Source organism: Cimex lectularius, unplaced genomic scaffold (assembly GCF_000648675.2).
Source record: "Cimex lectularius strain Harlan isolate CLEC.00 unplaced genomic scaffold, Clec_2.1 scaffold4, whole genome shotgun sequence".
Lineage (NCBI taxonomy): Eukaryota > Metazoa > Arthropoda > Insecta > Hemiptera > Cimicidae > Cimex > Cimex lectularius.
Window position 1 is genome coordinate 986135 of NW_019392723.1, and position 14698 is coordinate 1000832.

At 36.0% G+C, this 14698-nt stretch overlaps 1 protein-coding gene across 1 annotated transcript; it reads right to left on the bottom strand.

Annotated features, from left to right (window-relative positions):
* Positions 1-300: 300 nt before the first annotated feature.
* On the bottom strand, positions 301-12314 carry LOC106671955. Its single transcript, XM_014402971.2, has 8 exons — positions 12185-12314; positions 10274-10466; positions 4365-4482; positions 4112-4246; positions 3922-4056; positions 3617-3853; positions 2091-2322; positions 301-1315 (listed from the first exon to the last, which is right to left on the bottom strand). The coding sequence occupies exons 1-8, from the start codon at positions 12206-12208 to the stop codon at positions 1226-1228; spliced, it is 1164 nt and encodes a 387-aa protein (XP_014258457.1). The 5' UTR covers positions 12209-12314; the 3' UTR covers positions 301-1225.
* Positions 12315-14698: the final 2384 nt, after the last annotated feature.

Genomic DNA, 14698 nt, shown 5'->3' on the forward strand with positions numbered 1-14698 from the left:
AAGTGTTAGCTTGCAAATTTTTCTATGCAAAACAACCTTGATCTGTACTGTCAGTTGTGTTCAATCAATTCAGAACGTTGTTGAGATTAAAAAAAAAAAAAAAGCGAAGCTTGCTTGTCGACAATATTTGTGCAGTTCACTTTATAAAAAAATTTCGAGGTTATCCTGTGACTTGGTGATTTTCTCTACTTCACGGAAAAACATTGAATCATGGATACATGCTATCTATCATTCTAAGTGCAAATGCAACTAAATTTGTTTGTAAGTGTAAGGTAAGTTAAATGTTGTACATTAAAACAATTCTGTCAAATTTATTTATTTCGATTGTCCTTTTAATTTTACAAAATCTGTTAATTTCTCTAATCTCTTTTAAGCTAATATTATTGTCTCAAATAGGTATAAAAACAAACTGTTGTATCTGTTCAGCATGCAAGTCGTACAGAATACTTATTCTAAAAAATATATATATATTACATAACATATGTAAACTCATTATGCAATGGATAGTCACATTATCAAAAATAAAATAGTTAAATATTATGTTTATTTAAGGAGAAAAAAAGAAAAAAAAAAGGATCTTTGAGAGAAGTATGGTGAAAATTATGGCTCTTTACAAGAGAATAAATTAGATACCAAACTTTAGATGAAAGTTTAAAAAATAATTATAATTGTTCAAGCTATATGTACATTCAGAAGCTACTATTTTGGTAATTATATACAATATAAAAATGCAATACTATAAAAAAACAAATAATGCTCATGCTAAAATGTACTGAGGAAATTGATACAAATTATTTATTTGGAAAAGTAACCACATCTGTTAAGCAATTTTTTTGCTGATGTTTTGTCATGGATTCAATTTCTAAAAGGCGATTAGAAATTTTACTGAAATTTATCGAAAAATGTAATTATTTAGGAAGAAATGTCTTAATAGAAAGAAAACAATGATTAAAACCAGTGAACTATAAAGAGATCATATTTCCAATCAGTCAATAATTTTTACTTGATATATTGAGTTCAATTGTAAATTTATTTTAACAATACAAAAATAACATTTAATTTGAATTTTTAACATTGTTAATTTTTCATGGGTTAACCTTCACTATTCTCCACCGATGCTATTTAAGGAATTATCATTTGATTTATTATAGAAACAAGCCCTATTTTAACTCCAAAATCTTTGAATTTGATTTGTTTTTTTATTTAATTGCAAAAGTTTTGTAGTCTAACTAAGATTAATGTATCTGTAAATGTATTCTGTTCGCCAGCATTTACAGCTCCCTGGAATAAGAAACCAGTCATAGTAAAGGCGTACCTACAAAAAAATAAATTAATTAATTAAAAAAAAATAAAATAAAAAAAGTAATATTAATAAAAAATAAGACATGAAAAGTGTTCGTAATGACAAAAACTGAGACTGTGACTGCTAAGTCTCTTCATTTTTTATTGCGTTGTTTGTTTTTGTTACACTAAATTCAAATTTTATTAGTATGGCAGGGTATGTTCTTTTATGCTTGAATTATAGTTGTAGTTTGTAAAACCGTTATTTGAAATTTGAAAAAGAGACCTCTTGCACTGGCATATTGTGCCAATCTGTAATTTTACAAGCAAGGAATTTTTATTTCTAGTGAAACAGTTTGAAATTTGAGAATACAAACAAAAATAAGAGAAAGTGCTATAATGTCGCTTATATCATAAGCATTTGTTCTATCATGGTTTACAGTTTAGATGGTTGAAAAATTAAAACCAAGTGTTTTTTGGCATAATTTTTATTTTATTTTTTATTATAATGGATATTTCATGCTCATCTGCCTATCCTCAGCAACCCTGAGCTTTGTTACTTTATCTTTTTGTTGACTTTACAGGCTGAGGATGAACCACTGAGCCTGAAATGTACATTATAATACAAAATATATTTTATAAGGTGCTAAATAACTTTTAAGAGGGTGAAGACCAAAGTAAACTTTTTTGCATATTATAGCAACACAGTCTACAACAAAATAATCCCTAAACTCTGAACAGTTCTACAATATAAAATAGTGACACATACTTTAGTATTTTATTGTTTTTTATAAACTAGTCTCAATTACCTGATAACAACCGTTTTTGTCAATGCCATCACATTGTGTTTGTTCTTCTTCTTCAATTGTGTCCTTAGTTTTATAATAGCTATACGCTTGACTGTCCTGGACACCATTGTTTTGGGATTCTTCTTTAACTGGTCCAGATAAACCATTTGGGTAGAATATTTCCGCAACGAGTAAGCTCACCCAACGAGGCGATGATAAGCATTTCCCTTCCATATAGTGGCACCTTGTATTTCTGCAATAATATTTTAAAGATTTTTATAAAATGCAAAGTATACCATCTGATTGATAAGAAAGGTATTGTATCAAATATCAGGAATATATGTTATATAGTTTTTATGTTACAAGTGCTACAGTGCTACAAGTGACTGTGTTGTCTTTATAGAATTTTGGTTAGTTATACTACTATCACAACAATCTTCACTTCCCTAAATAGGAAGGAAATCACAAGGATATTGGTGCTCTAGGCTCTTAGAGGATTGTCGGGAAGGGTTTGGGATGAAGGGCTGAGACAAGGGTTTCATGAATGCATCTGTATCAACTTCTTGTGGTTTCAAGGACAAATGGTATTTGAGGTCTGTATGAATACAAAGTCGGGAACTTGGACAATGGTTCGAAAGATTTTGTTCTGGAGAGACTGTATTCTTTGGAGGTTGGAATGCTTGGTTGAGCCCCACTGTTCAATTTTGTTAATCCAGATTAGTTTTAATAGTGTTATTGTCAAACAGTCTTTTGAGTAGTTCAGTTCTATAATATTAAGTTTTTTATGCCTGTCCAATTGGTTACAGGTTTCAAGTAAAGTCCCAAATAATGGACAACATTGGTTGCAGTGAGTGGAACAGAGTTGTAGTCAATTGGTGAAGAGGTGATCCAACAAAGAGTGATGTCATTTCCTGGGATTTGGTGTCATTCAGTCTGACCCTTCTTTTCTTTTACCACTTTTACAAACTAGAGTTCGGGGCACAAGATGTCACTGAGTCTGGGTTTGCTGAAAGAATGGCAGTATCATATGCCTAGTATCAGGATTGAAAGGAATGCCTGTAATGTATATTGAATAGAGAATGGGAATGAGGATGTTGCCTTGCTGAACACCACTTCGCATAGATGATGAGGAAGAAGGATGTTCCAATTTGAACTTGAATATACTCATCAGACAGGAATTTAAGAGGAAGTAATAAATGAAGGATGCAGTTGAGTTTTTAAAACAAACGATGCTGCCACACTAGATTGAAGGCTTGCATCACATCTAGCAGCATTCTTTCCGCTCAAGTTTAGTGATAGAGTGGTGTCACCTGAACCAGAATTGATACGATAGAACGACACAAGCTTTAAATGATGGGATGTAGGTATTTAAGGAGGAATTTTGCAAGGATTTTGACAAGTAATAGCAGCTAACCGATGGGGTGATATGACATAGGAAGAAGATGAGATTTTTGACATTTAGTCATTGGTTTTGTGAATACCATATTGGATTGGGAAATAGTTTTAATGACTGAGTTGTTAAAAAATACCTTTGATATAAAACTTACAAACATTTTGTCACTTCTACTGTTTGTGTAAAGTAGCCTTCGTATGGAATTTGTACGACATATCTCCAAATGCCTTTGTAATTTCTTGCAAATACTGGTGTGGCGTATTCAATTTTAGCTGGGCAAGGTGTTGGAGGTCCATCCAATGGCATCTCATCCAATGATATGTCTTCCTTCCTTTCTTTCATTTCTAACCCAGCCGACTCTCCTTGTATTGCTCTGTAGAGTACGCATACCCTAAAATGTGATTAAATACAATAAGGGCTTTATTTATTAACGAATCTATGTTAAAAATATTAACATACATTCCTTGTCCATTTTCACAAAATTTTCTTGTTTTATTCAATATGTCACTCGGATCGGAAAAGAAATCACCGATGATTTTAAAAGTCCCTTCTAAGCCTGTTTTATCTTCCCTCTTAACACGAGTTGTATGTGTGCTAGAAATTTAATTCCATTAATAATCTGTTTACAGCTTAGAAGAGAGTTCCATACCTCTGTGGGGTTTTAGAATAATAAAAATGCTTTTCATTCGCATTGTAATTTATCACCTTTGGTATAGTTTCATCATTCTGGAGAATAGGAAGTGTACGGCTAAGAAACTGCAGTGTCTTATTTGTTATTAGTTCACTGAAAATATTGAGTTATTGTTTTACAATAAGAAATAAATGATCATACACTTTAATAGATACTGGGTATTGCAAGCTGAATTTGTTTTATTTCCAATATAAACCAGTTTATAACTTACAATGGATATGGCATTCCTTCTATAGTCTGGTTCATCGGGTTTTCAGGAATAAATCCTTTGTTAAGATCCCCGCATAAATTTGTCAACGATTTTCCAGGAGCGTACGGCTTATCTGCACCTGTCAATGCAACCAATATCAAAAATTCAATTTCGTATTGTTTTCATTGATATAAAACCATCTTGCAGCATTTATGTGGCCTTGAATTAAATTATTATACCTATCTATTACAGCCAAACTAATTTTAATGTATAATAGTTATAAACAAAGTAATATTCTATAATATTATGACGACCACGACTGAACACAGCATGCTGTGCACCACTGATGTTTTCGGTCACATCTTTAAAGCAATGCTTTCAGCAGTCAAGAGCGAGTGTAGAAGAAATGGAGGGGTAAGTGATTCTATAAGAGCAGTCCCAACTGTCCCATGGTATTCCAACCAGGAACTTCAGCAGTAACTTGACCTTTTACACTCCAGAGCCCTCAACCAAGAGCATCGACCTAGTGGATTAAGGCCTCAATTCACTCTCTTGGTCATCTGCGATTGGCCTCTCAATGATTCTGTATAAAATATCAATTTGTAACAGTACTTTTCAGGACCATCCCAACCAGCCACTGAAGTAGTGATTGGCCGACATGAAACTTCTTTGCGTACCTTAGTGACTGAGTTATTGATCTCAACACCATACAGCACATCATGGAAGATGAAGAAAACAACCCACACCACCAGATTATCCCTGATTGTAATACCAGCTTTCTGGAAATTCAAACTGCAGTTATGGTTTGCCCAACTGGAAGCGTCGGCTAAAATAAAATCGGGTTTCAGTAAGTTCCACCTGATGGTAGTCAACCTGCCACATGACATTTTGGAGCAGACATATTACCAATCCCAGGACCAGATGCCTATGAAAAGCTACGAGATAGGCTCTTAACAACTCATATGGAGTCAGATCATTTCAGGATCCAGCCACTACTCGTACATGACCTGGGTGATCTAAAGCCATCACAACTGTCATGCAACACGCGCAACTTAGCTAGTGGTTTCTTAACAGCTCTTAACAATCTCAGAGTTCCTAACCATCCCTCAGAGTCGTTGGCCAGACTGATTGAACAGGCCAAATCAGAAGAAACTTTTTTCATACTCTGGGAAGGACGAATGCTACTATCATGAATCATTTGGTCCACTTGTACAAATACAAACAGTGAAACGGCAATGGGCAGTAAGAGAGGCAGCTACTGTTGTACCCCATACAGCCTGGATGTAATCTCTGTAAGCTGCAATTTCTATCATCCAGGTCTAAGCAAGGCAAGCCTAGGCTGGATGACTACTGACTATATACTCCAAATAGGAAGCAAATCTACATATACAGCAATGCTTACAGGCCAGTGGTGTTTAACTTGCAAAACCATTTTCCTCATAATTCATCTTTGATGATGTCCAAAAACCAATCATTGGCAGCAAACTTTCTAACCAGGGGGCTAATGGTTGACATATAAGGTAGGTAGCTTATTGTCAAATACACTGGATGAAATTCACTCAGTTGCACTGTGTGTGATTCTCCAATTCTCCTCACCGTTCCCTGTGACATTACTTATGAAAGGTGTACTTAGCAAAGGTGCAACGGCTCTCACCAGAAAAGTACACCGCGGCAAAAGAAGAATTTCATGGATGGTGGTGCAAGGTATCTGCTAACAATCCAAGAGTGCTTGGTCTAGCCCACTACACCTCATAGCCAAAAAAGATTTTACTTACCATCCTTGTGGTCGACTTACGACTTAAAAACTGCACCACTCCCGATTGCTATGGGGTGCCCAACATAGCTGAGTTACTGTTTTCACCTCCTTGGACTTGGAATGGGCATATCACCAGATCCTCATAACAGAGGTCGATACCCCGAAGACAGCCTTCACTAAACCTTTTGGCCTTTTTGAATTGACCGAAATGCTTGTGATTACAGAACACCATAAAGACGTTCCCTATCAAGCAGTTAAATAAAGAATTATACTGTTTTCTTTTATTTTTACTAAGTGAAGGTTAGGTTAAGTGGACAACTTTTCTTTAAAGTCTTTATTCAAAAGAAACTGCACCATGTTCTCATGATTTGGTGTGAATTCGTTGTACGAGATTCACTTTAAAAATCTCCTTTCATTTTGCCCAAACAGTACAAATTTTCTTCCAAAAATAATAATTTTTTATGTTTACCCAAAATGACCACTTAACCTAACTGGTTTGGGGTTAGGTCAAGCGGTCACAACCTGCCCGGTGGATTAATAAACCAAGTTATCAGAAAAATAACTGACATGCTGTGAAATTTTATTTATTTAAACATTAAAAAAACATTTATTAAGTTCTGAGAGATTATTAAAATTGAAAAATAAATAAATAGGTACGTATGTAATAGCATAAATTTATTTATGAGGTTTCAGCGCGAATTAATTCTGTCAGATCAACGTTAAAGTAAATCGCTCCTTGAAAACGGGTTCTTATTCTTCAATGGACGTGGCAGTTACTAGGTTTTAACCCAAAGGATTTTCCCTTGGTTTCAAAAAATCTGGTAGAGGGAAACATCCGTTTATAAAATATAACATTGGCTCCTTCTATTAACGTCGTCATCCTTAACCGTTTCTCTATTTTTGCCAGGAAGTTTGAGCTTATGTCCTCCTTTTTCACTCAGACCACGAGGTCCCCAGCTTTTATCCCTTCACACTCAACGGTTTCCTATTCACTAAAAGAATAAGATCCAGATTCGTGTACAGAAAAGTGGTCGTCGTCATCAGAAGATGACTCAAAGGCTGAGCTACTTTTTACGAGCGATTTTCCTTTTGGCCTCCTACGCTCTTAATCAGTCGATTCAGTGAGAACGGACGTTGTAAAATTCACCCAAGTCGAATTATCCATCGGTTCTACTTCTTAGGATGAAATTAAGATTCTCAAGAGCGCCCAATTCCAATTCTTAAGCCGTGCACGATCCACCAAATAACGCTTGTACCGACGAATGCGACAAGGTAAGAGGATTACATTCTATAAACGTATCGTAAATATCCGTTAGTGGCCGAAGTCGTAAAATGTTACTGTTTGACTGCCAATTCTAAATAAAGACAACATGTGATTTAAAGCCCAACACACTCAAAAAACCGGACAGTTATATTTATTTGTTTATTTTCCGTAATAACAAGGATTAATGGGGATGATTAGGTGAACTCACTACATAAAAACATAAAATTCACCGCAAAAATAGAAACAAACAACAATATAAATTTTACAGACCTAGCAATCATAAAAACAGACGACAAGTGACAGTCGGGCATATTCAGAAAACCAACAGCAACTGACATCATACTTAGCTAACTTAACTACTTAACTTGGTAACCACAGGTGGTCACCACACATCCTTTCGAGAGCCAAATTGTCCATTTATGTTAATTTAAAAAAAAATTTTTTTCTTTGATAAAACAATAAATTTGAGTAAAAAGTAATTAATAATCTTTTTCCTTAAAACCATGATTTCAAATCGAGAAGATCTCGCTCGGGCAGGTGCTTTGGCCAACGACGGACGTAGCGTCTGTTGCATGCCAAGGCCGCACTCTACCATCCATGATGATCTACAGCACCTTAAGGCCACCGGAAATCTCGATCGAAGAGAAGCTAATAGTCGATCGCGTTGTACGACGGTTAGAGACGACAGTTTTATTGCTCTTACCGTCATTTAACGGCTTCCTTGGTAGGTAATTAACTACCATCCAAAGATGGCCTCTAAAACAATCATCAGAAGGCGACGTATATAGCCTAGTATCTAGACATACCGCATTAGGTTCTCTACTACAGAAGAGACACCGATTTGAAATTCTACTGCTGGCAAATCAGCATCTCGCTTGGTCACTTAAATAATGAGGGACTGTTCTCTTCTCAGATGAGTGTCGGTTTGGTATGTGGTAATCGGATGACCGGGACCGTGTGTGGAGAATGCATGGTTAATGTGTCGAGCGTGAGTGCCTTTTCAGACAGTGATGGTAGGGGGTGGAATGAACCATGCCCGCATCGAACCGAACATCATACACAATGGATCTTTGATTGCACTAAGTTACTTTGAGGAAGTTCTTCTGGAAGCTGTGATGCGATTCGCTCCATTTATTGGGGACAACTTCGTGTTAATGCATGATAATGCTCGACCGCATGTAGCTTAAGTTGTCACCTATTTCTTGGAGAATGTAGGGTTTCTCGGAGGAAGTAGGGATTATCACAATGAATTTGCCAGCACTTTCTCTTCAACCACAAAAACTGTGAGACATTCATTTCTTTTCCTCCTATTTTTTTTACAAACACCATTTTCAGAAACGATGTAAAGTCATTTCTTTTGGAGGGCGGGCAAAAGGTGTTTTGAGAATATTTAAACGAGGAGGATTTAGGCTGAAGATTTCTTTACACTTTCATAGAAAATAGTTCACCATGTATCAGTCCAGAGAGATAGAAAAGACGCAGTCAGTTTTTCCTTTATCGTGACCATTTTCGCATTTCCATAGGCATGAGTTTGGTTAGGTTAGGTAGCGAAACAGGGCGTTTACACTGTTCGCTATGTAGTCGAGATACGTTGAAGGATGTGAAAATGTGGGTATTCAACAACACACTTAGGTCCAGAAATCCAATTAAAATTTCAAACTGCTACAAAAAATAATAATTGCCCGTCAAATGAAAGACTTGTATTTGGTGGAATCACGCCATAGGTCAGTGGCGGGCAAAAGATTTATTGTTAGCAGAGAAAGTCTCTCCTAAACTTGTAGGAGATTGTCGATAACAATTAGGCATGTTCTTGATGGTAAATATCTAGCACAATATGTAAGAAACAAATTTTATTTTTAATACAACTTTATATTTGTTGTGAATATTTTTTGAATATCGGGATCGGGGTCGTTACAAACATTAATAATTATTGTTTCAACGTGATTTTTGTAGACGACAATATAAAAAAAAACCACAAAATTTTTACAACTAGCTCATCGCATGCAGAGTAAATAGGTCGCAAGCTGATCCATGCTAAGTGAACGAAGCTACTTACTTTGCAATTTCAACTTCTAGTCGTACGCTATCGCAACGCAATATAGGCAGTGTAAATCGGCCCTTAGGGTTAGAGACTGGTTAGATTTAGTACAGTTATGGACGGGTTTGGTCACATATACACGATTCAATGTTTTTCCTTGATGCAGAGGAATCTAGATAACCAAATCGACAGCGATCACGGGAAAAGCTGATGATAATCTCATGTCTTCTTCAAGAAAAGACTGGAAAATGAACATATTTCTACTAAATATGACAATTCTTTCAAATCACCTCCATCAACTCGGTGCAGCTAAACTGAAAGCCAGGATTAATGGATAATTGGGAAGTTAGAAAGGTAGAAAAAACATCCATTCAGCGCAGGCAAATCAGCTTCCACATGCAGAAACTTGAATATCATAACAGTTTCAACTCACTGAGCAACATCAATTTAATTTTAACATGGATGTGCTTTTGGGCTAGATAAAGTTTTATTGCGCGACCATTTTGTCATCTATTTCTTGTAACCGGGGAGTACGCATCGGTTGGTTTAGGTTAGGTGAGATAAAATAGGTTAGATTAGGTAGGGTAAGGGTTAGGATAAGGCGTTAAGATATCGTAAAGAGGAGGCTATATAATTTTGTAGATTGACGGCGGGAAGAAGAAAATGATGGACATTACTTGAAATCAGACTGACTATATGCAGCTAGAAAGAAAGTCTATTTGTGAATAGAAAAAGTCCTAATTCTTACTCATGGAAAAATGGTTGCATTTGGACTTTGGCTGAAGGCTGCCAAATTTCCAAACCTTTTCTTCCGGCAGTACTTATAATTTTTCTTTATGTTGTATTTAGAGAAAGTTAAAGACGAACAGTACCTGGACATCGTAGCGGAGATTTGTAATACGGGGGGTGTTTCACTTTCGGCGGATTTGCTGACCCGGCTTCAAGAAATTGGTAGTATCCTTCGTTGTTCTCTTCTGAAGTCGCATCGACCTTTCCACCTTTGTTTCTTAAAGGATCCTTTAGCAGTGAAGACGCTATACATTTTTTGCTCACTACTATTGCACACTGTAATAGATATAATTGACTTAAATAAAAAAAGACAAGTGCTGGAAAATAAAATACAATTGGAAATCAAAGCACAAATCACTCGAAATAAAATTAAAAATTAAGTTAAACGCTCCAACATCAATGTAAAACACACGAAAGTAGGATAAGTGAGTCATATGAAGAAAATCCAACTATCTCTACCGCTGACACGTCTGATTTCACTCTTCTGAATAAACTTCACTCGTACTTATTTGCAAATTAGTAGATAAAAAAAGGAGCAAAAAAAATATAGAAAGTAATGTTGAGATTGTAATAGTTATTATTAGTTTTATTTGAAAATAATATTTATTCGCAACTGTATTGATATGTAAGTTGGTAACGCCGCTACTACGTCAGGAAGGCAACTATACTAAGGTTTAAGTTAGCAACATGGCTAGTCCTCAGGCAGGCAACTATGCTGAGACGTAAGTTGGTAACGTCGCTACCACCTCAGACAGGCAACTATGATGAGGCGTAAGTTGGTAATAATGCTACGTCCTCAGATAGGTAACTATGCTGAGGCGTAAGTTGGTAACGTCGCTACCAGCTCAGGCAGGCAACTATGATGAGGCGTAAGTTGGTAACATTGCTACCACCTCAAGTAGACAACTATGCCTAAGTGTAAATCTACTATACTATAATTGCAAATCAGTAGAAAAAAAGGAAAACAATATTACAATAATTTACAAAATAAAGAAAAAAATTATATAAAGTAATGTTTATCATGAGATTCGAAATTTTATCACAACCAACAAAATTGAAAAATACGATGTTTTCACATTCGTTACTTTTACATAATGCCAATGTATATAATAGTTTATATTTTATATCACAGTATCGTTTATCTTTTGTAGTTTATTATTGATCTTATTTATATGTTTTGATCAATAAATAAATGACAAAGGGCAGGCCATAATTTTATCTTAAATAGAGATTGACACATTGACTTATTAAAATACTACTGAAGACTATTTCTTTTTCGGTTAAATGGTCATAAGCCTTACAAGAAATCATATTTTCTTCATTCTTAAGCGGGTTTTGGTTTAAGAATATCCATTGTGTTGTACATTTTACGATTAAGATTACAGTTTCTGCTCAACCGGTTTGCTTCCTGTATTCTCAGGTTGAAGTAGTGCCTTTTAAATTATACATTTTATAAATATGTGGATTTTTTTTTTAAACATGGGCCATGGAGCCACCGGTCTACTCGCCTGGAAGTTTACAATAATCGAAAGGAACCGAGAAGAGAAGCCGTTAGTCTTTTATAACGGGAGATGGGTCAAGGACAAATCGCTTCACAAAGATAAAAGGATAAAAAGAACACAAACTTTGCCGGTTGACACATTACTGTGTATAATTTTTATATTTGGTGATCGTTGATATCGAAAATATAATAACTCTTAAGGGACTACTGCTTTGAATATACAGTTAACTCAATGAGGTCGAGTTTAAAAAAAATATATATACACCTTTTTTTTTTGAAAATTGTAAATCCAATGAGTATTTAGAATTTCCTGTTTTGGGGAAAATATGTGTGGCTGGGCAATGAAGCATCTCCATACAACACATATCGCTATGTCCAATGCATGCAAAAATTGTATAAAACAAGATTTTGACCAGTTCCAAAACTGGAAATATTCCTTATTACTAATCGGCTTAAAAGATAGCATCGGATAATAATAAAACGATGTACTTACCGCAATAACAAGAATAAATTTCATGGTCTGTCTGCGGTCGGATGATGCACTCCACGTTCTGAAGAACCACTTCCCCCCACTAGTGGCGAATAGCCTGAATTGGGCACGCAGGAGCCTCCGCCTCGCGATATACTATACGCAAGACTGAAAACGGAAACAGGAGACGTGGAGGGAAACAAATTTTCCACCGCAAATAATTTCCAAAATCTCTCGATCGTCCATGAAATATTAAATCTTATTTAGCACAGTTGTATATGTTTCGACGTGAAAACTGGCGGTTTTAGTCTCCGCCACCCTCATCTGTTGTAAGGTCCAAAAGCCGCTTGATAGATTGATCCGACAAAATGAACCTCCATTACGAGTGAATGGCATAATGCTACCTTATTTCATTATTATGGTCCAAAACGAGAAGCACCTGCTGGGTTGTCAAATATTGAAGAGGAAAACCGAACTGATGACCTGGGAGAAGGTTGAAGGCGTTCAATGTAGGGATCAACCGTTCAAAAAGACAGGAAGTAGGCTGGACGTTAGGAAGAATTTTTGGTAAACATTTCGGGAAAATAGTACTATTAATAGTGTTGAGGGTATTCCATTTGAGTGCTTCTTAGTTTTCTTAAGTGATGACTGCCTGTGACTTACTGAAGTTTCCACCTAGCAGTCCTTCGTCAATGTATCCGCGCAGATGATCAACACTTCTTTTTTTAAGCAGGGGCTCAAACAACTTAAATCAGACTTGTCAAGCAAGTATCTGCGGTGATTGTCTGTGCTTAACTAAAGTTTCCATTAGACGTCATCACTACTTAGATAATGCTTATGTTTTCCAAAGGCGCAGATGATCATACAGAACTCCTTTTTTAAGCAGTGGCTTAACCGACTTGAATCAAGCATCTGCGGTTAATTAGTTTTCACTAGGAGTCATCACTACTTAGATAATGTTCTGCATCCTAAACAGCAATGCATCATGCAGTACTTCTCTATTTAAACAGGGGCTCAACTGACTTAATCAGACTTGTTAAACATGCATCTATGGTGACTGCGGTTAACTCAAGTAGAAACTAGGCATCGCCACTGCTTCAGGAATGGTTACGCGTTCTAGGTAGCAGCCAATGAGCTTGCAATACCTCTGTATGTAAGGTAAACTGCTTACGCAGACTCATTAAGAATTAGTGAATAAGTACTAGCCATCGACCACTCACTAATAGAGCAAGCCGTGTCAGTAGCTCCTCTGAACACCATCACTTATATGGTCAGCAAAAATCCCATTTACTAAACAGAAGCCACAACAACTGGTCGTCTTAAAAGCTCGTCCTAATCTTGTCAAATCAAGCTTATGGTGGATGGGCTTCTCTGTTTTCTTTTATCAAGCAGGGCTTAAAATAGAATTGAAATGATTATAAAAGCAGATTCTGACCTTAAGCCATAATGTTCAAGGTTGAAGGTCTTGTGCATAGATCTTTGGCTTTTGTGGAAGAATAAAATTACGCCCGTTATAGTAACTGTTTTGGCCGACAATCCTTGCAACGGCAGCTTGTTCACCTAAAATTATAGGTGAAACATGCCTTAACCCGGTTTTTACTGTAATTTATTTTAAGAAATTAATAATAATAAAGAGGATAAGTGGCATGATCGACCAAGCGTTGCATTTTTTTTTTTAAATAACAGACTCGCCGGTGGACGGACATTCTGTGTAATGACCGACGCGGCGTGTTGACAATTTTTATGATTAACCAGTCGGTTGACGTCCACGACGACGGAAGAACGGTTGATTATTATATATTATGATCAAATTGCCTTCCAAAGACACTTAAAGAACATCGAAAAAGTAAAAGAAGTAGTTGATGCACCATTATGCGTTTCATTATTTCCTCGGTAAAAAAACCAAGCCTTTTCTCGAAAAATATGTATGACAATTGGCGATGGTCGAGTTATCGGTGAAATGGAGATGAAAGGCCAGGATATCTGCTTAAACCACATGTACACCCTAAACAATTAATAGTGACTAGATAGTCTATAAAGTCATTCACTACTCCTTTTTGTTTAGAGGTGATGGTCTCACCTCAGTAATGATCTACTGCATTAAAATAGACCAAATGTATCCAAAATATAGCAATGGTCCTTACGGCATTCTCGTACATAGTATCCAATAAGAGCTCATGTTTCGAGACTGAATAAATTAAAAGAGCCAGGCTGTGAATTTCTTCCGCGCCAACCTTATTCTTAAGACTTGTGTACAAGAGATTTTTTAGTGTTTTTTAGGAATTGGGACAATTTCATTAAAAATTTGTTAATAATTATTCACACGTCCAAAAGCATTTTTGTGATTTTATTATTTCTCAAAACTCTGAATTTTTCAGTTCTTGAATTAAATTGGATACACAGTGGGATGATGATGAATATGGATACTAATTAGTCCTGATTTTTTGTTCCCCAAGAACAGCAGCCTCCTGGTTTATTGTCCTTTCCTAGTTCCTTAGTTCAGTGCAATCAACTTGATCTTTCTCCTAAGGAATACTA